This window comes from Phacochoerus africanus, chromosome 2 (genome assembly GCF_016906955.1).
Source record: "Phacochoerus africanus isolate WHEZ1 chromosome 2, ROS_Pafr_v1, whole genome shotgun sequence".
NCBI lineage: Eukaryota > Metazoa > Chordata > Mammalia > Artiodactyla > Suidae > Phacochoerus > Phacochoerus africanus.
In genome coordinates, this window is record NC_062545.1 from 251,927,502 (window position 1) to 251,953,447 (window position 25,946).

Here is a 25,946-nt window from a genome sequence, read left to right on the forward strand (position 1 = left end):
CTTGCTCTTTTTTTGGTAGGTGTTTCTTGAAAATGTGGACACCTTCATAAGACAGATCGATTCTGTAAATCATATTAATTTGTTTTTCACAGAATTGAAGTAAGTGTTTTGAATAATTCATGAGTATCCTATCATATCCATAATTTTCCCTCTCTGGTTAAGGAAATGGAACAGATAAATGGAGAAAAATCACTAAATCTTCAATATCTTTTTTTTTAATCTCTATAACTCTTAGGTGCTACATGTACTGCATTTTCACTCTTTTCCCTTCTTTTTAGAACTAAGGTCTTTAAACATGTCATTTAAAATTATTATTTGACTTTATTTTTAGGCGTACATCTGAAACTGTTTTTCTCATGAAATTGAAACAAATAGGATCTTTTCTGTGATGACTTTTTTCTGCTTTTATTTTTTTCTGTTTAGGACCACACCTGTGGCATATGGAGGTTCCTAGGCTAGGGGTTGAATTGGAGCTGCAGCTGCCCACCTACGCTACAGCCACAGCAGTGCTGGATCTGAGCTGCATCTGTGATCTACACTGGAGCTTGTAGCAATGCCAGATCCTTAACCCACTTAGCAAGGCCAGAGGTTGAACTGGTATCATCATGGATACTAGTCTGGTTCTTGGCATGCTGAACCATAATGAGAAATCCTTGGAGTTGTTTTTTTGTTTGTTTGTTTTAATGAAAATTTTTAAGCATAGAAAAAGTTGAGAGACCTTTTCTTTTTTTTCTTTCTTTCTTTTTTTTTGTCTTTTTGCCTTTTCTAGGGCCCTTCCTGCGGCATGTGGAGGTTCCCAGGCTAGGGGTCCAATCAGAGCTGTAGCTGTGGGCCTACACCAGAGCCACAGCAATGTGAGATCTGAGCCACATCTTTGACCTACACCACAGCTCACAGCAACGCCGAATCCTTAATCCACTGAGGAAGGCCAGGGTTTGAACCTGCAACCTCATGTTTCTTGGTTGGATTCATTAACCACTGCGCCACGACGGGAACTCCGAGAGACCTTTTCTAACCACCACCTAGATTCGCATTTCCTGCTTTCCTGTGCTTTATCACTGTCTACCATCTGTCCACCCACCATTCATCTTTAACTTAGATTTCAAGGGAGTTGTAGACATCCGTCCACTTTACCTGTTACTGCCTCACCTTGCTTCCGTGAACTAGAGCATGGTCTTTGGCTATGGGCTCCACCCTTTCCCCAGGTCAAATTTATCTATAGTGAAATGCACAGATTATAAGCATACCATTCCCTGAATTTTGACAGATATGTTCTTCTTATCCCTATCCACATAGAGAACATTTCCCTCATCTTGGAATGTTTGTCTAAGTCCCTTCTCATTGGTCTCTGTCCCCACCTACTAGGCAACGGCACTTTTGAGTTTTTCACTGTAGGACCTGATATTAATGAATCATATGCTATATACTCTTCTGTGTAAAGAGCTTCTTTCATTCAGCTTTTTATCTTGAGACTCAGCCATGTTTTTATATGTATCAGTTTATTCTTTTTTATCACCCGGCAATATGCCGTAGTATAAATATACTAGTCTATTTCTTCACGTTCCTGTGGCCGGACACCTAGACTGTACCCAGTTTGGGGCTATACAAATACGTCTCTGAACATCCCTGTGTCTTTTGTGGACATGTTTTCATTTCCTCAGTAAGTTTTTCCATTTTTCACCTTATATGTGAGTACTTTTATCATTTACTTATTATGTCATCAGCACTCCACGGTTTATATTAATAAGTACTTTGATAGCCAGGACACCTGTTTGGTTAGTGACCTTTGAATACACACTTGTTCTTAGGGAAGAAGATGTTACAAAGACCATGTACCCTCCACCATCTACCCCCACTGTCCAGCCGTCCAGCGATCCGGATGGGAAAAAAGTGGACCTTATCTGCGACGCGATGAGAGCAGCCATGGAGAACATAAATCCTCACAAGTGCGTGTGCTGTCATTAGTTGGCATCTTGTGAATGACAGAAGTGCGTAGTTGCTTTTATTCCGCCTGTGTGTCCCTCTCATCTTGGTGTCCTTCACTTACTACTTCAGGTACTGCCTATCAATACTCACGTCTCATGTGAAGAAAACAACTCCAGAACTGGAAACTGTGCTGCAGAAGGTACACGAGCTTCAAGGTAGAGACATGTCGACCAAGAGTGTATGTTGGGGCCTCGGCTGACAGGGGAGTCTTTGGTCTTCTGGAGATACCAGGACCAGGGCCAGTCACCGATGTAGCCTGTGGCCTTTGGGTCTCCGTTTTAGGGACTGGGTCCGTTTTGTGTGTGTGCTGCCCTGTAAACCTGGTACAAAAGAGTCAAATAATATGTTCATCTGGTGTCCATTTCTGTCCAGAAAATGTGTTACTTTGTCTTTTGGGTTATGTTGCTAAGTAGGGGGGGGTTCCCCAAATGGTTTTCTTCTGTTGTGTGTTCTTATACACCGACAGGAAATGCTCCCCTGGTTCCTGATGCTGTGAGTGCCGAAGAGGCCCTGAAGTATTTGCTGCTTCTGGTAGATGTTAATGAATTATATGATCATTCTCTCGGGACCTACAACTTTGATTTGGTCCTCATGGTAGCTGAGAAGTCACAGAAGGTATGTGGGGTTACTGCTTTGACGTGTTTCTCGGTTTTGTTTCTGTAGACATGGTAGCGTGAAACCCTGTTCTTGACAGTGCGGTAGGTACATGGTCTGACTTTAATGCTGTCAGTAAAAAAAAATAAAAAATAAATAAATAAATAAATAAGGAGTTCCCGTCGTGGCGCAGTGGTTAACGAATCCGACTAGGAACCATGAGGTTGCGGGTTCGGTCTCTGCCCTTGCTCAGTGGGTTAACGATCCGGCGTTGCCGTGAGCTGTGGTGTAGGTTGCAGACACGGCTGGGATCCCGCGTTGCTGTGGCTCTGGCGTAGGCCGGTGGCTACAGCTCTGATTCAACCCCTAGCCTGGGAACCTCCATATGCTGCGGGAGCGGCCCAAGAAATAGCAACAACAACAACCAAAAAAAAAAAAGACAAAAGACCAAAAAAAAAAAAAATGCTGTCAGTACCGGCCTGGAGGCAGACCTGCTAGTCTCTTCGGCCCTTGCTTCCTAGCTCATTATCCCTCTTCTGGGCTTTTCAAAGTGGTTTTTCTGCAGCCTCCATTTCTTCCCCATCCTTCCTTTCTTTGCTCTTTCCTTGCCAAAGCGGAAATTGATCCTTCATTTCTCTGCTTAAAATCCTTCATGGGCTCCCCATTTCCCCTAGGGTGAAGTTCAGGATACATAATGCTTAGAAATCCCTCCACGGTCTGGTCTTGATGTAGCTCTCTGTTCTCATCTCTTGGTGTTAATCCTCTTTCTCTGTAGTGGAGGGAAGGTAGTGCTTTTGTCTCCCAACTGCCATATCCCTTTGCAGGTAGCATTACTTCCATCTCCCATGGGCCCTGGGCTTCACTGCCCTGACCCTATCACTCACCTGGCTGATTCTTACTCATCTTGGTTGAATAATGCCCAGGTAGCATTTTTTCCCCTTAGCCATTCTTGCCCCTCTGCCTACCAACCAGGAACTGGATGAGATGGCCCTCCTATATGCCTCTGTGGCGCCCAGGGCCTACCCCGAGTACCATCTATCTCCTCTACTAGATTGTAAGTTTCCTGAGGATAAGGTTTATATTGCATTTTTGTTTTGTATGTAACAGATTCTTACTACATGTTTGTTGATTGTTTGGCTTTTACAATGCATGAGCATTTAATCACATACACGAGCATTTAATTATTTACACTCAGATTTTGTTCCTGTATTCATCCTGTCTGCCCATTGAAATTAAGAACAAGAAGCAGCTCTTCTTTAGGAAGAAAACAAGTTTTTGGTTTTTTTTTTCTTGGCCCCACCTAGGCATGTGGGAGTTCCCAGGTCAGGGATTGCACCCAGGCCACAGCAGTAGCCCAAGCTGCTGTAGTGACAGTGCTCGATCTTTAACCTGCTGCACCACAAAGAACTCCCAGAAAACATTTTTTTTTTTTTTTGTGCAACATGGCACAGAGCTGGAGAGAGAGTCTGTGCCAATAAAAACTTGGTTTGCAGGGGCCGCAGTTTTGTGTCCTACTCAGTATAATTTTATCTTTGTTTTAACACCTGGTCTTTGCAAATGGAGGACATGAAGTGTCATGAAAACAGCTCCAAGTGTAATGCCTTGCACTCTTTGAAAAAAATTAGATGCATTTGTTCCTTGTTTTCTAGATCGTAACCTTGTTTTCCTTATTAGCCTATGAAACAAGTGGCTATTGTGAGATATAGCTAAGTCAGTCATTATTCTTCTGAATGAAGGAGTTCCTATTGTGGCTCAGTGGAAACGAATCTGACTAGCATCCATGAGGATGCAGGTTCGATCCCTGGCTTTGCTTAGTGGGTTAAGGATCCAGCATTGCTGTGAGCTGTGGTGTAGGTTACAGACACGGCTCAGATCCTGCGTTGCTGTGGCTGTGGTGTAGGCCAGCAGCTACAGCTCCGATTGGACCCCTAGCCTGGGACCCTCCATATGCTGCAGGTGCAGCCCTGAAAAGACCAAAAAAAAAAAACTCTGAAAATTAGTAACACCCATATGTTAAAGCATCTTTACCAAAAGTTGTTTTTTGGGGAGTTCCCGTCATGGCTCAGTGGTAACAAACACAACTAGTATCCATGAAGACGCAAGTTTGATCCCTCAGTGGGTTGAGAATCTGGCATTGCTGTGAGCTGTGGTGTCACAGACGCCAATCAGATCTGCATTGCATAGGCCTTCGACCCCTAGCCTGGGAACTTCCATATGCCATGGGTATGGCCCTAAAAGACAAAAAACAAAACAAACAAAAAAAACACACAAAAAGTTGTTTTTTGTATACTATATTAATATAGTATATATTTTAAAAATCATGCAGCTTTGAGTTTATTGCTATAATTAGTGTTTGTTTTCATTTTTACAAGTAAATATAATGATAAGCATTAAAGTTCTTTTTAAAACATTAAAAATTTTTTTTAGGATCCTAAAGAATATCTTCCATTTCTTAATACACTTAAGAAAATGGAAACAAATTATCAGCGGTTCACCATAGACAAATATCTGAAACGGTATGAAAAAGCCATTGGCCACCTCAGCAAATGTGGTAAGTGTGAGGACTAGCATGTTTTTATATCTGCTTCAAATAATCTTTGGAACTAGGTGGGGTATATATTGAAGTCAAATGTTAGTTTAGACAGATTGATTTCAATTTCCAAAGTAGAAAATATTAACAGTGAGGTACCTTATTTGTATCATATCTTTTGAAAACCTGAGGGTAAAGCAGATGTCTTTGAATGGGCTGGAGGGGCACCAAAGCCAAGATAGAGCAAATCCTTTTAAGAGTGATCAGCTTTGAGATTCACTTTCATGACTCAGGATCAAAATTGGTTGATAATTCATTCTTTTCTTGGTGTTTACAAACACCTAAAGGAAATTCAGCTTGTCTGAGTGGCGGTGCCTGCTGGCAGTGCCCAAAAGACAAGGATCTGACTGACAGTGATGCGGAGTAGAACCAGCACAGTGCCTGGTATTCTGCTTAACCCCATCCCTGACCGGTGCCAGACCTCTGGCTTTAGCAATTGTGATTCTTTCCTGAAGGCTGAGACGGGGTCAAGGAAGGGTTGCCTGGGGTGCTTGTTAAGCATTCAGCTTCTGCTTCCTTGGAGAATCTGCTTCAGCTGAGCTGCGGTAGGATGCAGGCATGTGAACGAGTAATAAGCTCCCCGGGTGATTCTTATTAAGGGGGGTGTGAGAACACTGGGCTGGATGGTCATTTATCAGGGATGGTGTAAAATTCCTTTATGTACAACTCTGATCCCAATTAGTGCTTCTCATACCTCAGAATCTCCGGTGGTGCTCATTAAAATTCACGTTCCTGCATTCTGTTTTGATTATGCAGGTTTTAAAAGGTCCCTTGCTGATTTTAGGTAGGGACCATTGATAGAAATGAAGTCCATTATGCTTCCCAAGTCTTAAGCTTGTGTGTGTATGAATCTTACTCCTGCAGGGCCAGAGTACTTCCCAGAATGCTTAAACTTAATAAAAGATAAAAATTTGTATAACAAAGCCCTGGAGTTATACCCGCCGGACTCGCAGCAGTACAAGGTGTGTAGCATGGGAAACAAGGCTCTCTTTATTTTGCTTTGTGCTCACTTGGAAAGGGGGCGTATCCAGAGTCCTGGACACTGTCCTTGGTTTCAAGGTTTATCTCCGGACTAATTATCATCTTGAGGTTCTTATCTTCAAGGTCAGGGGGAACAGCCCTGACCTGTTCCTCTTCTGAAGAGCTTGCCCAGGCCAGAAACCTTGCTCTGTCACTGGTTCCTCACCGAAAATACCATGGCAATTTCCATCCTGCCCACCCTCACCAGTCATCCTGAATAGTGCTAATGTTTCCCATATATTTCTGGATATTTGGTGTGTTTTAAACAAACATCTGTTTCGGAGTTCCCATTGTGGCAGTGAAATGAATCCGACTAGTATCCAGGGGGACGTGGGTTCAATCCCTGGCTCAGTGGGTTAAGGATGCAGTGTTGTCATGAGCTGTGGTGTAGGTTGCAGATTCGGCTCGGATCCCGAGTTGCTGTAGCTATGGTGTAGGCCAGCAGCTGTAGCTCTGATTTGACCCCTAGCCTGAAAACTTTGATATGCAGAGGGTGTGGCCTTGAAATAAAGGAAGAAAGAGGCGTTCCCGTCGTGGTTCACCAATCTGACTAGGAACCATGAGGTTGTAGGTTCAATCCCTGACATTGCTCAGTGGGTTAAGGATCCGGCTTTGTCGTGAACTGTGGTGTAGGTTGCAGACAAGGCTCGGATCCTGCGTTGCTGTGGCTCTCGCGTAGGCCAGCGGCTGCAGCTCCGATTCAACCCCTAGCCTGGGAACCTCCATATACTGCGGGAGCGGCCCAAGAAAAGGCAAAAAGACAAAAAAATAAATAAAAGAGAAAGAAAGGACAAAACCATACATCTGTTTAGCTTTTCTCATTTGCCAGATACTTGGCTTATCAACTAAATGTATTGTAGTTCTCATAACAACCTGGTAGGTGTTGTGCACAGTTTTCACATGGGGAAATGACTTGCCTGAGAACCTGGGATGTGGAGACTGTGCCATTATCACCTCCATTTTCAGTTTGTCCACAAATTGCCCATGTTCTATGACCTGGCCCCTGCCTGCCTATTTAACATTAGCTGCCTCTGCCGGCCCTCTGCCTGCCTGCCTTTAGACCTACTGGTCCTTCTTTTTTTTTTTTTTTCCTTCTCCTACTGGTCCTTCTTAACTCTCAGGTCTCCTCTGCTGGAAAGCCATTCCTGGGTGAGATGCCAAACACTGAGCTCCCAGAGTACCTTGTTCTTACCTGGGCGAAGGCATTTTTCAACCTGTGATTGACTGATTTGTTGGCCTCACCAGGCCATGGGTCCCCTGAAGGATAGGGACCCTGTGTTACATCCCTGTGTTTCCCTGCCTAATACTAACCTAGGGAATAGAGAATTTGGCCAGAAGCTGCCTGTTTGCTTTCATTTTCATTGTCTGTTCCTCTCCTGTGCTCTCTCTGTTCCGTCATACCAGCCTTCTTGTTATTCCTTCCTGTGTGTTCCATATGCATTCCTTCCTGGTGGCCGTGGTGCTTTCTGTGCTCGGCCTGGAATACTCCCCCCTGACTCTTGGCCGGGCTGCTTCTCCTCATAGCCCCAAAATAGCATGCCCCGGGCTCTCTGTCCCTTGACCACTGTGTGCCTATTATGCCATAGACTGTATTGTGTTTATAGGTTCGTTCTCTTTCACCGCAAGAGCAAGAACTTGGTGGTGGCGCTTGTTATTGTTTGGGGTTTGTGTTTTTTCTTTTTTTGCTTGTTTGGTTTTATTTTTTGCATTCCTATATTACTCTCACTCCCAGAATAGTACTCAGTAATTATTTGTTGGTGAAATGGCACATCCTCAGTAAGGTTTTGAGTGGAAGAAAGATTGAACACACTGGTCATCCAGGGTTTTTCTAAGTAATTCCAGGGAGTTTTAAGTATAATGACCAAGACAGCCCACAATGGAGATTTAAAAAATAATTATCACTTTTTCCTCCCTGACCCTATGTCTCGTCTTATCCCAGGACATCAGCATTGCTTATGGGGAGCATCTGCTGCAAGAGCACCTCCATGAGCCAGCGGGGCTTGTGTTTGCCCGCTGCGGTGCCCACGAGAAAGCTCTCAGCGCCTTTCTGGCTTGTGGCAACTGGCGGCAAGCGCTCTGTGTGGCAGCCCAGCTGGAATTGACCAAAGACCAGCTGGCTAGCCTGGGCAGAACTCTGGCAGGTAAACATAGTCATTTGGGTTTTCCAAAATGAGAAAGGTTTTGTGTTTCTTTGGTTTTGTTTGACAATTTTGCAGATCAATGAAAGGCAGCATACCTTGAGGCACTCTCATGCCCACTGATGAAAGTTAATTTGGGGAGTTCTCATTGTGGTCCAGCAGAAGTGAATCCAAACTAGTGTCCATGAGGATGCAGATTCAATCCCTGGCCTTGCTCAAGGTCGAGGATCCCATGTTGCTGTGGCATAGGCTGGCAGCTACAGCTCCAATTCGACCCATAGTCTGGGAACTTCCATATGCCACGGGTGCAGCCCTAAAAAAAATAAAGTTAATTTGGAATGATTTATTTGGTAAAGGTTGAACTGCTACAAGAGTCGCAAAATACAGCAGCACAGTAAAGAAAGTAGCTTGCTTCTCTCTCTCATGGGACTGACAAGTCCTTCCATTGTGTGGATCTGCCATCACTCAGGCAGATAGTTGTAGCTGGATTCTGTCCACATCTGCATTCCAGTCCTTAGGAAGGGGAAAAGCCAGAGTCATGAGAGGCCACTGAAGTTAAATGACCTAGCTAACACTCCTTCATCTCATTCACCAAAATTCACATCTTATAGCTGTACCTACTACAGTGTAGCTGGGTGGCCATGTTCTGTAGGAAGATAAAGATGAATTTTGGGATGAGGTCATTCAAATATGGACAATACATCATTCAAAACCATAATAGCAGTTTTCAGAAATGAGGCCAGATGTATAAGCAGTCTTAAAGCAAAGGCAGTTTATCTGTTCAGGGTCTAGGGTTTGCCAGAACCAGAGGTGAGGCTCTTACAGAATCTGATTTCCTAGAGTGGAGTGGCATTCCCAGAGTGCCCAAGGGAGGGAGAAATGTGTAGGGCTCTGGCCCTCTCAGCCGTGCTTGAAGTAAGTGATTGGTATATTTTCCCCTTACTTTTCAAGAGTCTTGTATATATTATGATCTTCCCTATAAAAGCAGTTCTGGAGAAATTCCAGTTAAGTGTATATACATAATTTTCTTTAGCTATTTCACATTGTTCTTTCCACTTGGAATTATAAAAAAATGTATGAGATTCTGGAGTTCCTGTCATGGCTCAGTGGTAACAAACCCAACCAGTATCCATGAGAACTTGGGTTCAATCCCTGATCTTTCTCAGTGGGTTAAGGATCCTGCATTGCCATGAGCTGTGGTGTAGGTCGCAGACACGGCTCGGATCCCATGTTGCTGTGGTGTAAGCCGGCAGCTGCAGCTCTGATTTGACCCCTAGCCTGTGAACTTCCTTATTGCTGCAGGTGTGGCCCTAAAAAAAGACAAAAAAGAAAAAGTGATATTCTGGCATTTTTTGATTATTAGATATGTGGGCTCTTCTGTAAGCCCCTTCAATTTCTTAAGCTGTGCTCTTTTTATAAGTATTGAGAAGCCCTTCCTTGAGTCCTCTTAACTATTATTCTGGCTCCATTGATATTTCTTCTCTAGAAACTTGTTATTGGTAGCTTACACCTTCCAGCTCTATTCTTGGAGTCTATTATCTTCTCTTCTTTGCTCCTCTTAGGTTGTCGTTTATCATGCCTTATGATGGAGTATACCCAGCTCTCCCAGTTTTTTAGTTAAAAAAAAAAAAAAAAGGGAGGCGCAGTGGTCAAAGATTTGTGTTTTAAGGTGGAGTCACTTGATATGTACATTTACACAAGCCTCCAAAAGAAAGAAAATTAGCTATTTATTTATTTTTGTCTTTTTGCTATTTCTTGGGCTGCTCCCATGGCATATGGAGGTTCCCAGGCTAGGGGTCAGATCGGAGCTGTAGCCTCCAGCCTATGCCAGAGCCACAGCAACAGGGGATCTGAGCCATGTCTGCAACCTACACCACAGCTCACAGCAACGCCGGATTGTCAACCCACTGAGCAAGGGCAGGGACCGAACCCACAACCTCATGGTTCCTAGTCGGATTCGTTAACCACTGCGCCATGACAGGAACTCTGAAAATTAGCTATTTAAATAGTGGAGATGACTCTTCCTGTTTTTGTCAGTGATAATTAGTGTGACATGAGAGACATGAATGTGCCAGTCCCTTAGTTAACTTTGGGTTGGTTCTGTGTACCTCTCATAGTGAGATTATCTCAGGAGGGCTGAGAGCAATTCTAATATTTAGAGATAATACTTGATTGGAAACATAAGCCAACTACCTCCCTCTAGTGCTCAACCCAAGAAACAGCACTCTCTTCCTATTAGAGGAAGAAAATGGATTAGCCAGTCAGTTTCCCATCTGTGTCTTTGCATTTTTCATGGCTCATTTTGACTGTATGTGATTTTCACATCTCATGCTGAATTTAGATTATAACTGCCATTTAAGATAGACTCCATGGTATTCCTGCCTATATCTTTCAAAAAAATTCACAAAGTATATAGTTTGATGCACAATAAAGACATAATAATGAAGCATTTTAGCAAACAAATGTTTAACACTGTTTTGCTCAAAATGCTTCACAGACTTACATGACCTGAGAATGGTTTCTTGGGTACTGCCTTTTATTATCCTTTGAACAGTCTTGGGGAACACTTTTGAAAATGCTATTTTAAAGCAGCTCATTTTGGATATATACTGTGTAGAGCTCAGTCTCCAATTTGTAGGAGACCCTTTTGATTTAAATAGTCCCACCAAATCCCTTTTTGAGTTTTGGTAGCGCTATTCTTAGTAAGCCAGCTGTGGTAAATGGTATTATTGCTCTTGCAGGAAAGCTTGTTGAGCAGAGGAAGTACAGTGACGCAGCCGCCGTTTTGGAACAGTACGCCCAGGTAAACTCAGTTCCTCCCTTCTAAAACTTCCCCAAAGCAAGGACTTTTCAGCTGTACCTTAGCAACCATGAAAGTTAAAGGAACTGGGGGTATTTAGGAAATCCTGAGATCATATTTGCCCTGCAGGCCTTCAGTCTTGCCGACTTGACTTAGGAAATATAAATTCAGTATATCTCTAAATAATTAAAATTTCTGTGAGGGTAGAATACCAAAGAACTGCTCTATAAAATGCACTAGTGGTCTGAGTTTGGTTCTTATGCTTGCTCTGGCTCTTCAGACTATCTTTTTGTCCCCTTTGTGTGCCTTGTAGTTTTTTTTTGTTGGTGTTGAAAGCCTACCACGACATAGTGGGTGAAAGGAAATTTGATAAATAGGCCTTTAGTGATATGGCGATGAGGTAGTGGCGGGGACAGGGGGGAAGAGAAGTGTTGTGTAGTCCTGTGATTCGGTCTCAGTCTTTAAGTGAGCATGTACAACAACTGTGAACTTAAGTGCTTCTCAGTTTTTTTAACCGAGGTAGGACACGAGGTTGGAGGGTGCTCTAGTTTCCCTTCCTCCACATGGGTTAGGCCCTTATAAAACCCACTTTAATTAGGCTCTGGCAAAGTAGTTTAAGAGCCAGTCTTGTTAAGATCAATGTCTTCTGGGTGTGTTTTCATATGGCTCCTTTTCCCTTGCCCCTGCCAGAGTGTATTTCCCTCTGATATTCACTGTGAGAACCTGGCAGGGCTCCTCAAGGTAAAAACTCACAAAAGTGTAGGAACCTCCCTAAGTATGGGCCCTTGTAGAGTTTTTAACTCTTGGCCTTGTCTACAGTGAGCAATATTAGTGGGAGAGATTCAGTTATTCACCCTTAAGTGTGATGTTTGCTAGTTCTTTGGGGGGGGGGGGGAACAGGTATTGTTTGTTTGTTTGTTTTGGCCATGCCCACGGCATGTAGAATTTCCACAATAGCGACCCAAGCTGCTATAGTGACAACACCAGTTCCTTAACCCACTGGGCCACAAGGGAACTCTGGGTTTGTCTGTTTGTTTTAATAGATATGAGAACATGGTAGGGCCATTGTTGGAGTTGGCAAACTATGGCCTATGGGCCAAATCTGGCTGACCGTCTGTTTTTGTAAAGTTTTATTGGAACAGAGATAGCCCCACTATTTGTTTACACATTGTCTGTAGATGCTTTTGCACTTCAGAGTTGTGGAGTTGTGACAGAGGCAGTCTGTCTCAGAAAGCCTAAAGTATTTAATGTCCACCCTTATACAGAAGAAATTTGCCAATCCTTGTCCTCCTGGGTTGAGAAAATTTCCTTCTGTTTCTGGTTCTGAGAGTTTTTATCATGAACAGGTACTGAATTTTGCCAAATGCATCTTCAACTAAGATGAATGTTTTTCTTTTGTTTTCAAACCAGTGATAGGGTAAATTTTATTGATTTTTGAATATTAAACCAGCCTTGCATTCCTGCATTAAACCCAACTTAGTCGTAATGTATTACCCTTTTTCTATATTGGTGGATTCAGTTTTCTTGAGAATTTTGTGTTCGTTCAGTAAGCATATTGATTTATAGTTTCTCTGTTATGTCCAGAAATGTAAAGAACTTTTACAACTCAACAACAAAAAGACAAGTCAGTTAAAAAAATGGCCAAAAGACTTGAATAGATATTTCTACAAAGAAGATATACAGATGGACAAAAAGCACAAGAACATTGTTGTTCATTAAGGAAATGCAAATCAAAACCACAGTGAACTATCACTTCATGCCCGCTAAAATTGTTTTAATCAAAAAAATGAAACAAGTGTTATCAAAGATGTGGAGAAATAAAAACCCTTGCATATTGCTAGTGGCATTGCACAATGGTGCAGCTGCTGTGGAAAAGAGGTGGTTTCTCAAAAAAAGCATAGAATTGGAGTTCTTCTTGTGGTTCAGCAGGTTAAGAACCTGAGTAGTATCCCTGAGGATGCAGGTTTGATCCATGGCTTCATTCAGTGGGTTAAGGATCCCTGCATTGCCACAAGCTGCAGCATAAGTTGCGGGTGCAGCTCAAATGTGGTGTTGATGTGGCTGTGGCATAGGCCAGCAGCTACAGCTCTGATTCAACCCCCAGCCTGGGAACTTCCATGTGCTTCAAGTATGGCCCTTTAAAAAAAAGGTGAGAGGAAGTTATGCAAAGAGTTACTGTATGACTCAGTAGTTTATTTCAGTCCTAAGTATATACTCAAGAGATGGAAACATACGTGTCCATAAAAGAACTTGTAGGGAGTTCCCATTGTGGCTTAGCAGAAATGAATCCAACTAGTATTCATGAGGATGCGGGTTCAATCCCTGGTCTTGCTCAGTGGGTTGGGGATCTGGCATTGCCATGAGCTGTGGTGTAGGTTGCAGATGTGGCTCATATTCCACACTGCTGTGCCATAAGCTGTCAGCTGTAGATCTGATTGGACCCCTAGCCTAGGAACTTCATAGGCCATGGGTGCAGCCATAAAAAGCAAAAAAAACCCAAAAAACAAAAAAACCCAAAAAACTTATGCAAATGTTTATTGCAACATCACAGCCAAAGGGTGGAAACAACCCAAATGTGCATCAATGACAGATGAATGGATAAATAAGTTGTGATATATGTGTGTACACACACACATGCAGGAATATTATTTAGTCATGAAAAATGAGACCCTCTTACATGCTTCACCTTGATGAAACTTCAAAACATTCTGAGTGAAATAAATCAGATATAAAAAAGGAAATATTGTATGATTCTACTTACATGAGCTAACTAGAGTAGTCAAATTCGTAGAAACAAAAGGTGGAATGATGGGAGTTCCCATTGTGGCTCAGTGGGTTAAGGACCCAACATTGTCTCAGAATGCAGGGTTTTGGTTTTTTTTAGGGGGGGGCTACACTTGTGGCATATGGAGGTTCCCAGGCCAGGGGTCCAATCAGAGCTATAGCTGCTGGCCTATGCCACAGCCACAGCCACAGCCACATCAGATCTGAGCTGCGTCTGCAACCTACACCACAGCTCTTGGCAACACCAGACCTTTAACCCATCGAGCGAGGCCACAGATCAAACCTCCAACCTCATGGTTCCTAGTCAGATTCGTTTCCACTGCGCAACGACAGTAACTTCAAGAATGCAGGTTCGGGACTTCCTGTTGTGTCTCAGTGGTTAACGAATCCAACTAGGAACCTTGAGGTTGCGGGTTTGATCCCTGGTCTTGCTCAGTCGGTTAAGGATCTGTGTTGCCATGAGGTATGGTGTAGGCCGCAGACGTGGCTCAGATCTGGCATTGCTGTGGCTGTGGCATAGACCGGCGGCTACAGCTCTGACTTGACCCCTAGCCTGGGAACCTCCACATGCCGAGGGTACAGCCCTAAAAAGACAAAAAAAAAAAAAATATGGAGCACATACTGTAGGCCAGAAACCATGTTAAGAACTGGGGCTGTGAGTGATGGGCTGGAAGGGCAGATAGATGCAGCTCTGTTGGCAGTTTTGCAGTTTATATGGTGGCAGGTGACACGCTTGCTCCATTAACCTGTTATTTTCATTGATGTTCCCTTGTCAGGATTATGAGGAAGCAGTGCTCTTGCTGTTAGAAGGAGCTGCCTGGGAAGAAGCTCTGAGACTGGTAAGAGAACTTCACAAATCCTTCCTGAGTGAGGTGCTCCTGAGTAAGTGAGCAGGAGCCTGCACAGGGGAGACAGTGTCAGCTGGAGTCCCTTGTCTGCTGAGGCTGTGAAATTCTGTAAAAATAGTTCCCTGTCTATGGATAAGCAGTGTTGTTAAAACCACTTAAAAAATGTATTCTTGGCTGTACAGTAGAAAATTGACAGAACACTGTAAACTGGCTATAATGGAAAAAACAAAAATCATTATATATTTAAAAAAAAATATATTCTTGAGGAGTTCCAGTCGTGGTGCAATGGAAACGAATCTGACTAGGAACCACGAGGTTGCAGGTTCGATCCCTGGCCTCGCTAAGTGGGTTAAGGATCTGGCATTGCGTGAGTTGTGGTATAGGTCGTAGACACGGCTCGGATCTGGCGTGGCTGTTGTGTAGGCCAGTGGCTACAACGCTGACTTGACCCCTAGCCTGGGAACCTCCATATGCCACAGGTGTGGCCCTAGAAAAGACAAAAAGACAAAAAAAAAAGTATTCTTGGTGTTTGGAATTATTCCTCTAAATGTGAAATAGTACTGTTTTTTACTGAAATGAATTTTAATTGAGTTTTCTTTGGCTGCCTTGTAGGTGGCCTGCTCCTCTGAAAAATAGCCTGGTCACCTCTGAAAGTGATCCATTTCCAAGTATCTTAACTCTGCAGCAACTTAAAATTTTCCTGCCTAAAATGTGGTATTTTTCCTTTTAGGTACACAAATATAACAGACCGGATATTATAGAAACCAATGTAAAGCCTTCCATTTTAGAAGGTGAGGGTGATGTTTTAGATGGAATTCCTCATTTGGCGGTTTGGAGATGGGGAGGAGAGGGAGATGGCAGAGCACCGCTGAAGGAATCACATCTTTTAATCATGTCAGTGATGAAAGGACTCATGAGCTCAAGTCAGTTGGGAGTTCCCCACGGGGTGCGATATTTAATTCTGACTGGAGTTTTAAAATATGCTAAGCTGTTAAATAGTATCACATAACATACTTAAATGTTAAAAACCTATGATAAGATACAATTAAGAATCTTTGTATTTGGGAATAGTTGGTAAACTTGAATATGAACTGTATATTAGATGATAAAAATCAAATTGGTGTATTTTCTGCATGCAATAGTTGCGCTTATCTAGAGAACACCCTTATTCTTAGAGATGCTGAAATATTTAACAGGAGATGATCACATCCACAGCTGCTTCTCAAAGGAGTCCACAAAAATAATTGTGTATGTGTGTGTAGAGAAAAACAGAGGAAGCCAGAAATACAGCAAAATGTTAGTAAAGGGTATATGTATGTCCCTTGAATAATTGCAACTTGTTATGTAGATTTGAAATTTTTTTTAAACCAAAAAACTAATCTTTGCAAATGAAGTTGATGGTTCTCTGAGAAGACGTGCGTGTCATCAGTTCTAGAATAGGTTGGTATTCACTGTAATCCCTTAAAGGTAAGTGTAGAAGGTCATCAGTTTGATTGACAGAAATCTTTGGGCGTAGAGCTTGGGTGTGAGCTTTGCACAGTCTGCCCTGCAAGTAATGTCTGGCCTTTCTGACAGTGACCTGTGTTCACTGGGCCTGCTCCCTGTTCTCCTTAAAACTGGTAGGTTCTTTGTGTATCATTCTCTTTAGGTCCCCTAACTAGATACCTGGAAGCATCCTTCCTGGCTCTATAACAATCCATTCTTGGCTTTTTCTCTGCTAATGAGAACCTAGAAAAATGCTGACAGTTCCTCTGCAGAGACGTGATACTTACATTTAGGAAGCATTTCAGTGACATTCCTCCCATTTTTGTGAACAGCTCCCTGCACACACCTTTTGTTTGCCAGTCTTCTCTTGGGTTAGACACCAAGTCGTTGTTCAGGTGATTTTATAAGCTTAGTGGTAGAGAGTGTTCTAGGATGATGTTGATGAACTTTAAGGTCTGGAATCTCAATCTCTGGTTCATTTCCCTAAAGCAGAGCTGGTTAATTCTCATTTAAGGGAAAAAAAATCTTGCTTGAAAAACCTGGTTACTTGTTTTCTTTCTGTTAAAGTCCAACTCCCTAACTACCCTCCCCTGTAGTTTTTTTTTTTTTTCCCCTCTTTGCTTAAATATCATGCTCAAAATATTTTCCATCTGCACCCTCAGCCCAGAAAAATTATATGGCATTTCTGGACTCTCAATCAGCCATATTCAGTCGCCATAAAAACCGTCTGTTGGTGGTTCGAGAGCTCAAGGAACAAGCACAGCAGGTGAATCTGGGTGAGTGTCTGCCTGAAGACAGTGATGCTTGGGTTGCGGGGGTGAGGGGGCAGCATTACACTTTGTCTTAGCTGCTTATTGTGCCTCCTGCAGGGTGACTACTGTGCCAGGTGGACGTCTGAGGCCTCTGTGTATGCCTGTGTGGTGGGCGCTGGGGGAGGTCTTCAGAGCAGGACCAAGAACAAATAGGAAGAGCTTTGCCACACATCCCCTCACTCCCCAGCCAGAGCAGCTGACTACTCTGAGCTCATTTCCAAAAGTTCCTTTGCTTTAAAAACAAAAAAAAGTAAAATTTGGTAAAGTGCTAGTTTACAGTTGTAAAACTGTACGTAATATTTCATTTTCAGGTCAACTTTGTACTGGTTTTCATATGTCCTTAGATATGCCCCTGCCCAGGTTAACCACAGTCCACTCACCCCACTGAAGGTTAAACTCTCATTAGCCGAGTTTTCATTCTGCATCTGGTTCTTCTTTTCTAGATGATGAGGCACCCCATGGTCAAGAGTCAGATCTCTTCTCTGAAACTAGCAGTGTCATGAGTGGCAGTGACATGAGTGGCAGATATTCCCATAGTAACTCCAGGATATCAGCGTATGTATCATGTTTATTCAGCACCCTGACCATGCCCTGGGTATACAGAGAAAGGACAAGTAAATAGGTCAGTTTTCCACCAGGACAGTGTGGCAGGAGGGAGAGGACATTGTCTCAGGCCCTGTGGAACTTGTGCAAGGACCTTCCCAGCTTTTCTAAGAGATTAGACTCAGCTTTGAAATGTTTTCTGCTACAGTTTCATGGCCTAAGGGTTTGCCCATTGCCCACATGGCACTTGCACTGGGTACCCAATTTATATATAACAACTGATTTTATTTATTTAAGAAATATTAAGTGATTGTAATGTGTAAGCGTTGCAAAAGATATAAAGATTATAAAGAGAAAAGATTTCATGCTTCTTCAGTTCAGCATTCAGTTGGTTAGAAGTATTTATCAAGCATCCATATGCTAGTTGTTAGTAGCTGCTACCAAAACCGTGGAAGGAGATATGAGTTGCAAGAGCTTGGAGTCATGCTTGGGAAACATAAAACAATGCAAAATTATATTTTTAAACTGAGTGGTGCTTTAGGTATTTAGAATGGAGATCTGTGAAGTTGTGTGGTACGATCAGAAATTGCAAGAAATGCACCTAGAACTGAGCTTTTGACAGTTGGGGCGAGAGTCCCAGACAAAACAGATGGCGTAATTAAAGACCTCTGAGGCAGGGAGGAATATAAGATTCATATATATTTTATTATATATGAATCCCAATCTGGCATGTCTGCATCTTCTTATATACATTTAATTTTATTGCCTTTAACTTTATTTGGTTTTAACTTTATTTGGTTGTTGTTCTGTTCAGTGTTCCAGCTCTTATATCAGATGTAATCTCATTTTATTCTGTAGTTTAATCAGAACTTCCAGGCCAGATATCACTTTTCATGGTTTTCCTTACTACTTTCTGCCTTTCCTCTCCCAATTTAATTTTATGCATTGTTGTAATGACTCATCTCCATTTTTCCCAAAAGACTATCTATCTATATATACACACTCTGGTTTCCCAGAAATTTGGTGGCCAGTAGTTACATTTATTTTAATCTGTTCGGCACAAGGAGATCCCCTGTTAAAACATCTGTTATTTCTAACAGGCGATCATCTAAGAATCGGCGCAAGGCAGAACGGAAGAAGCACAGCCTCAAGGAAGGGAGTCCCCTGGAGGATCTGGCCCTTCTGGAGGCACTGAGTGAAGTGGTGCAGAGCACGGAGCAACTGAAAGGTATATTCTCAGTACTAATGATTCTTGCCCACAAAGAAAAAAAAAAAAAGAGTAAATGGATAGCACAGACAGAGTTGCGTAGATAATTAAGATACAATTTTCCTAAACTTGAAAAGACAAAAACTTCCAGCAGGAAGCATCACTTCAGGCACATTCTGGAAGCAGAACTTGTCAGCAGTAGCCTAGAGGCCTTCCTTACTGGTATCCACCACTGAAGCCAGGATAAGGATGGAGGAGGAGACACTGCTTTCCTTCTTGGGCTACAGAGGGTTTGTCTTCTTTTTGTAGTAGATATGTTGAATTATTCCAGCTTTTGGGGAAAAAAGAAAATTTGGGAAATGGCAACTATAATATGATGTTAGATAATTTTTTGCTGGGCCAGGAGTCTGTAATGATTCTAGCATTGGAACTGGTGATACAACTTACCACTCTCCAATTTCTTCTCTCTAGATGAAATATACCATATTTTAAAGATGCTTTTTCTCTTTGAGTTTGATGAGCAAGGAAGGGAATTACAGAAAGCCTTTGAAGATACTCTGCAGCTGATGGAAAGGTCACTTCCAGAAATTTGGACTCTCACCCCCCAGCAGAGTTCAGCCACACCAGTAAGTTTTCCTCAAAGAGAGAGGATGCATTTTTTTAATCACTCTCGAAGGTTATACTCACACAGTCCTTAAGTCAAAGCAAAAGACTTTCCTGTACTTAAAACATACTGTGCCATGGTTAAATCCTGAGATTTATATTGAAGCTTTTTTTTTTTTTTTTTGTCTTTTGTCTTTTTGTTGTTGTTGTTGTTGTTGTTGCTATTTCTTGGGCCGCTCCCGCGGCATATGAAGGTTCCCAGGCTAGGGGTTGAATCAGAGCTGTAGCCACCGGCCTACGCCAGAGCCACAGCAACGCGGGATCTGAGCCGCGTCTGCAACCTACACCACAGCTCACGGCAATGCCGGATCGTTAACCCACTGTGCAAGGGCAGGGACCGAACCCGCAACCTCATGGTTCCTAGTCGGATTCGTTAACCACTGCGCCACGACGGGAACTCCTATATATTGAAGCTTTTATGTTTATATTAAGGTTTTATGTTTTGTTTTTATTTTTTTAATTATTCAATGAATTTTATTACATTTATAGTTGTACAGTGATCATCACAACCCAATTTTATAGCATTTCTATCTCAAACTCCCAGCGTATTCCCCCTGCCCCTTTGGAAAGCACAAGTTTTTCAAAGTTTGTGAGTCAGTATCTGTTCTGCAAAGAAGTTCATTGTGTCCTTTTTTTAGATTCTACGTGTAAGTGATAGCATATGATGTTAGTAGTATCTTGCCGTCTGACTGACTTCACTTAGCAATTTTTTTTTTTTTTTTTTTTGCTTTTTAGGGCCACATCCTCGGCATATGGAAGTTCCCAGGCTAGGGGTCAAATTGGAGCTACAGCTGCCACAGCAACTCAGGATCCGAGCCACATCTGCGACCTACACCACAGCTCACGGCAACACTGGATCCTTAAGCCACTGAGCGAGGCCAGGGAGTGAACCTGAAACCTCATGGTTCCTAGTCAGGTTCATTAATGAAGGGAACTCCATAGTGTGGTAATTTCTAGGTCCATTCATGTTGCTGCAAATGCCATTATTTCTTTCCTTTTAATGGCTGAGTAATATTCCATTGTGTATATGTACCACTTCTTTAGCCACTCCTCTGTCGATGGACATTTAGGTTGTTTCCATGTCTTGGCTATTGTATATGGTACTGCAGTGAACCCTGGAGTACATGTATCTTTTTGAGTCATGGTTTTCTCTGGATAGATGCCCGGGAGTGGGATTGCTGGATCAAATGGTAGTTCTATTTTTAGTTTTCTGAGGACTCTCCATACTGTTTTCCACAGTGGTTGCACCAAATTACATTCCCACCAACAGTGTAATAGGGTTCCCTTTTCTCCACACCCTCTCCAGCACTTATTGTTTGTAGACTTTTTGATGATGGCCATTCTGGCTGGTGTAAGGTGGTACCTCATAGTGGTTTTGATTTGCATTTCTTTAATGGTGAGTGATGTTGAACATCTTTTCATGTGTTTTTGGCCATCTGTATGTCTTCTTTGGAGAATTGTCTGTCTAGGTCTTCTGCCTAAGCGAAGTTTTGTGTTTGATTGTAGAGTTCATAGTATGCCTTGGCCCAGGTTAAGTTTGCTTTTGTTTTTCCTTTCCTTGTGAAACTGCTGTCACGGAGAAGATGGGCAAGCCAGATGGTCACTCCCAACCTTCAGTTTGATTAGTATGGGGGTGGGGGGGAGGCTGGGACCAGAAATGACCTCTCATTTCCCTGTGCAGACTTATGGATGGGATCAGAGTTCTTTAAAGCAAGCCCAGACAGTAGCTTTTCCTCTTGTTTTATGGTAAATTTGACTTGTCACTTCTGTGTGTTGTTATGACAGGCTTTGCTAATTATGTTAAGACTGTTGGTGTTCCATCAGGAATTCTAATACATTGTCATGTACTTATTATTTACATCTGCTCAGTCTCTTACACCTGAGGTCTATCGTTAAGAGTTTGAATTTGGGGAATTCCCTGGTGCTTCAGCGGAATAAGGATCTGGCATTGTCATTGCTGTGGCTCAGGTTCAATGCCTGGCCCTGGAACTTCCACATGCCGCAAAGGCAGCTAAAAAAAAAAAATTTGTATTTTGATTCACAAAGACTGGTGTATCAGTCAGAGTCCATGAAGGAAGACAAAAACTACAGCTATTATTGTTAGTATTATTATTATTAGCTTTTTACAGCCGCTCTACAGCATATGGAAGTTCCCAGGCTGGGGGTTGAATTGGAGCTGCATCTGCCAGACTACACCACAGCCACAGTACCTGGGGATCAGAACTGGGTCTGTGACCTACCCCACAGCTCAAAGACGTGCAGGATCCCCAACCCACTGAGCAAGGCCAGGGATCGAACCCACGTCCTCATGGATTCTAGTCGGATTCGTTTCTGCTGTGCCACAATGGGAGCACCATGGCTATTATTATGTCAGAGAGAGTTTAATATATGGAAATGGCTAAACAAGTACTAAAGGACTGAAAGTGCAGAAGGGGAAATAGAGAAGGAACATTAAGATAGTAACTGTGGGCAGCAGCTTGTACCCCTAGACTGAAAGAACAAAAAGAGGAGTTTGGAGTCATTAGAATTTAGATGCTTGGCGGTGGGGCCCTGCACAGCTGGGTCTTGAACCTCTGAGAAGGGGGTGCCAGCCAGCCGGTGCTGATATTTCTGAGGGGCAGGGTGAGGCTGGTTCTAAGTGCTTCGAAAGAATCTGGAAGGAACAGCTGCTGTGGGCCCGGGAGCTACTGTTGGGTGAAAGGGAGCCAGCAAAGGAGCAGAGTCCCCCGCCCTCCTCCCTCCAGCCCTGCCGGGTCCCTGTGGTGTCTGCTACTGTCGGAGCTTAACTGCTGTCCAAGGAGGGGTGTTTTCTCGGGCTCCAGCCTCACGAGCTCACTGTATAGAAGGGTGGCTTTGGAGCTGAGACAGAGAGAGGCTGGTCCTCAGCTCGCTGGTTCTAAACACATAAGCTTCCCGGGTCTGGATTCCTCAGTTGTGCGTGGGGACCGTACTCCCCTGGGAACGTCACGGGAGGGTTTTGAAGGTTAGAGGAGAGGGTAGATCTAAAAGCATTTGACGAAGCGTAAACATCAAAGCAGCTAAGAATTGGTGCCCCACCAATACTTGAATTTACTCTAATAGGAATTTCCTAGAGGAAATAATGATCACCTTCCAAACCAGTGGATCGGAAGCTAACAGTTGGTAGTTAAGCCTCCCCATGGTCTCCCTTACCTTCTTCTCTTCGGGTCCTACTAACACCCAAGATACCAGCTTGAGAGTCTTCCGGGGAAAATGACCAGGAAAGTTGTGTTTCTGCTTTGGTTGGTAAAGCGTGGTGATGGCCTAAGTGCAGGTGCCGCAAGTCACGTGCCTGTGCTTTGAGCAGGTGACACGGCTGCTGATTGTGCCCCGGGAGGGGCAGGGGGGAGATGCTCAGAGCTGAGTGAAGGGCAGCAGAGGGCCTGGTGTGTGCCTGTGAGGCTTGGGCAGTTGAGGAATTCCTGTGGGGTCTCTTGTTCTACCTTGAACATGGGTGTGGAGTTTGCATTCTCCTCTGTGCCAAGCATGTAATTGCTTTAATGTCAAAATTGTCACGCATCTTTGAGTACAACCTGATGCTCTGTGTATCCTATAACCTCTTGTTTTACCCCTTCTCGCAGGGCATGGCCTGCTCGTTTGGGAGGGACCAGGCCTCTATCCTTGAGATTTTCTTTTTCTGTGTTTGCCCATCCTTACCTGTTCTTCTGGTAGGAAGGAGATTTAGAGGTCTGAAGGGAGACGGGAGAAACTGGCAAATGAAAACCACATATGTGTTTGATACCATAATGAAAAGGAATGGCTCTGGACTGCTGGTGGAGGTTGGGTATTTGCTGTCATCAGAAGTATAAAATAATCTTTGCTGATTCGGCCTACTTTCTCCCTAGGTTCTAGGGCCCAATTCGACTGCAAATAGTATCATGGCCTCTTATCAACAACAGAAGGCTGCAGTTCCTGTTCTTGGTTAGTATTTTTTTTCTCTTTAAATTATTACACTTACTATGGAGAAGGAATATCTTTTTGTAGATGTTGAGAGGCTGTTAATATAAGGAGAGGTTGGGTAGTCACTACAATTTTCCTCCAGTTCTAAGACTATATCTTTTGTAAAATCAGCTTAATATCTCTAGTTTTGGGAACATGGGGAGAGGGGATGGGAAATCTAACATGACATTGAATGTATATATTTTTTTTATTTTTGTCCTTTTTTTTTTTTTAGGGCCGCACCCGCAGCATATGGATGTTCTAATCGGAGCTGTTGCTGCCAGTCTATGCCACAGCCACAGCAATGCACGACCTGAGCCACATGTGACCTATACCACAGCTCACGGCAAGACCAGATCCTTAACCCACTGAGCGAGGCCAGGATCAAACCCACAACCTCATGGTTCCTAGATGGATTCATTTCTGCTGCGCCACAACAGGAACTCCTAAATATGTTTTTTTTTAATTCTGACATACACACCTGTGCAGTGGCAAACACTCATCCATACAAGTACATCACAGTTGAAGTTTGAGTCTAAACCGTCTAATTTGATGCCATTTTAAGGACTCTTCTGAATCATCATAGTTGGCTATTGGCAGTTTTACATAGTGTCTTGGGGACATTTTCACATACCTTGCTTAAGAGCTGGATCTTTCAAATCATCCTTAGGATTGACAGTATAATTTGAAAACAAATTCAAAGAGTATTAGCATTTCACATGCATTTTCTGTTAAATTATACCTAAAATGTTTGTTGGGGGATGATGACTCATCAGTTAGGTTACATATTCCTCAAAGCCCTAAAGGCTTCCTTTTGAAAGTTGGTTAAATAACTTTTGACGGATTCATTTGGTGCCTGAATATTTGCCCTTCATGCAAATCAGTCAAGCATAGGAGCCTCTTTTTAGCTTTGAACAGTTGGCAATTTTTATAACTTCTATTTGCATTTTCTGGCATATGATGGAAGTTCTTTCATTTAAATGCTGTATATACTGTGATAGCATTTTGATGACATTTGAAGTAGGTTTTGTGCAGGTCAAATCAAGTTTCACTTTAATGGTTTATGTTGCTATCAGGAATAAATGAACCACCTTCCATTGCAGCTGAGCTCAGGTATCCAGACAGTTAACTGCTGTGTTCCTAGATCCCTTCCTTCCTAGAGGGGACACTGGTCCCAAAATGTACACTTAGTTCTGAGATGCTAAAAATTCATCTTAGACCGGAGGCGGTTGGCTAATTGTTTAATGTGTCTAATCTAGTTGTGATTTCTGCCTTTTCCTCATTGCTGGCTTGATGCTGACCTTCAGGTCAAGTCCAGTCACAGCTTTCCCTAGGGTGGTCTAGTTGACTTTGTCAAAGAGCATTTCCATTTTCCAGCTGAGCCTTAAAGACGTTAAAATGTTGAGGCTCTTCATTATCAGAGTATGTATTATCCATGTCCCTGTTGTTATAGGACAGTCTAGGAAAAGAGAAGTTCTCATAAGCCAAAAATAGGCAGATGAGCTACTCACAGAATTGGTCCCGCTCAGATATTCCTCACCTGCCCCTTCCCAGCTAATACTGGCAGCAAAGTACACTTACACATCCCCATCCGTGGGATCGGTGACATGATGGGCCTTTTCTGATTGCTTCATGTTAACAATGCAATGCAGTTTCATGTAGGTTGACTATAAGTCTTGCAAAAATGTAATTTCATAAAATGGATTAATGTGTTACCAGAGAAGTGCTTAAATCATAGCTGAATTGTACTTGTCAAAATTGATAACAAAATTGCTTCAAATTAAGTACTGATTTGACTATAAAAGAATTAAGAGAAGTCCTTGGAAACACTGATAAAGCCCTCAAAAGTACTTTTGTGAAGTGACTCTCTTTGTGCTGTGAATTCATACATGGCAATGTGAAAAAGATGTCCTGCTGTCATACCGTTTGTCGGAATAATTTCTCCTGGAGTTCCTGCTGCAGCGCAGGGGTTTCATGATCCAGCTTATCTCTGAAGGCACAAGTTCCATTCCTGGCCCGGCACACTGGATTAAGGATCTGGCATTGCTGCAGCTGTGGCTTAGGTCACAGTTTCCACACCCATTTGATCTCTGGCACAGGAACCTCCATATGCTGCTCCCTAAGTCAATATTTGGCATTTATTCTTAAGTCTAAGAATCAAATATGGTTGTAGTTATACCTTTTAAAAATAAGATAGACTGTTTTCATGATTTGCTTCTTTTTTAAAAAGATTAAGTCTCATTCAGAATTTAGTAACTATTTAACATGAAATTAATGGGGCTTGTTGACAGTGAATCTATTCAAGTTGCCTTTTTCAGTATCCTTCAACAAAATCTCTTGTCATTTTGTCTATATAGTTTTTCTTTGGTGGGTAGAGAGTAGTAATTGTATGTGAAACAGTAAAACTGGTATGATTAGTAGAGAAAATCTGAATTGTACAGAAAAGTATGTCAAAATTTTATTTCTAATCGTGTGTTCATGTACGTATATATGTATAATGAAAACCATGTTTTTTGAAC

The 25,946-nt window shown here is 42.7% G+C and overlaps 1 protein-coding gene and 1 long non-coding RNA gene across 5 annotated transcripts in view; one reads left to right on the forward strand and one right to left on the reverse strand.

Annotated features, from left to right (window-relative positions):
* ELP1 (elongator acetyltransferase complex subunit 1) overlaps positions 1-25,946 on the forward strand; it is a 75,927-nt gene that overhangs the window by 47,072 nt on the left and 2,909 nt on the right. For all 4 annotated transcript variants that reach the window (XM_047768105.1, XM_047768107.1, XM_047768106.1 and 1 more), the window contains 15 exons: positions 20-99; positions 1,809-1,946; positions 2,056-2,141; positions 2,453-2,601; positions 5,008-5,131; positions 6,035-6,132; positions 8,130-8,331; positions 11,070-11,131; positions 14,689-14,751; positions 15,491-15,551; positions 16,908-17,021; positions 17,501-17,612; positions 18,701-18,828; positions 19,279-19,433; positions 23,334-23,409. In XM_047768105.1, coding sequence (XP_047624061.1) covers positions 20-99; positions 1,809-1,946; positions 2,056-2,141; positions 2,453-2,601; positions 5,008-5,131; positions 6,035-6,132; positions 8,130-8,331; positions 11,070-11,131; positions 14,689-14,751; positions 15,491-15,551; positions 16,908-17,021; positions 17,501-17,612; positions 18,701-18,828; positions 19,279-19,433; positions 23,334-23,409 — 1,648 coding nt within the window. The remainder of the gene's footprint in view (positions 1-19; positions 100-1,808; positions 1,947-2,055; positions 2,142-2,452; positions 2,602-5,007; positions 5,132-6,034; positions 6,133-8,129; positions 8,332-11,069; positions 11,132-14,688; positions 14,752-15,490; positions 15,552-16,907; positions 17,022-17,500; positions 17,613-18,700; positions 18,829-19,278; positions 19,434-23,333; positions 23,410-25,946) is intronic.
* LOC125120221 (uncharacterized) lies at positions 18,620-19,358 on the reverse strand. The gene is made up of 2 exons (XR_007133284.1): positions 19,255-19,358; positions 18,620-19,138 (listed from the first exon to the last, which is right to left on the reverse strand). It is a non-coding gene; the product is annotated as an uncharacterized LOC125120221 (long non-coding RNA).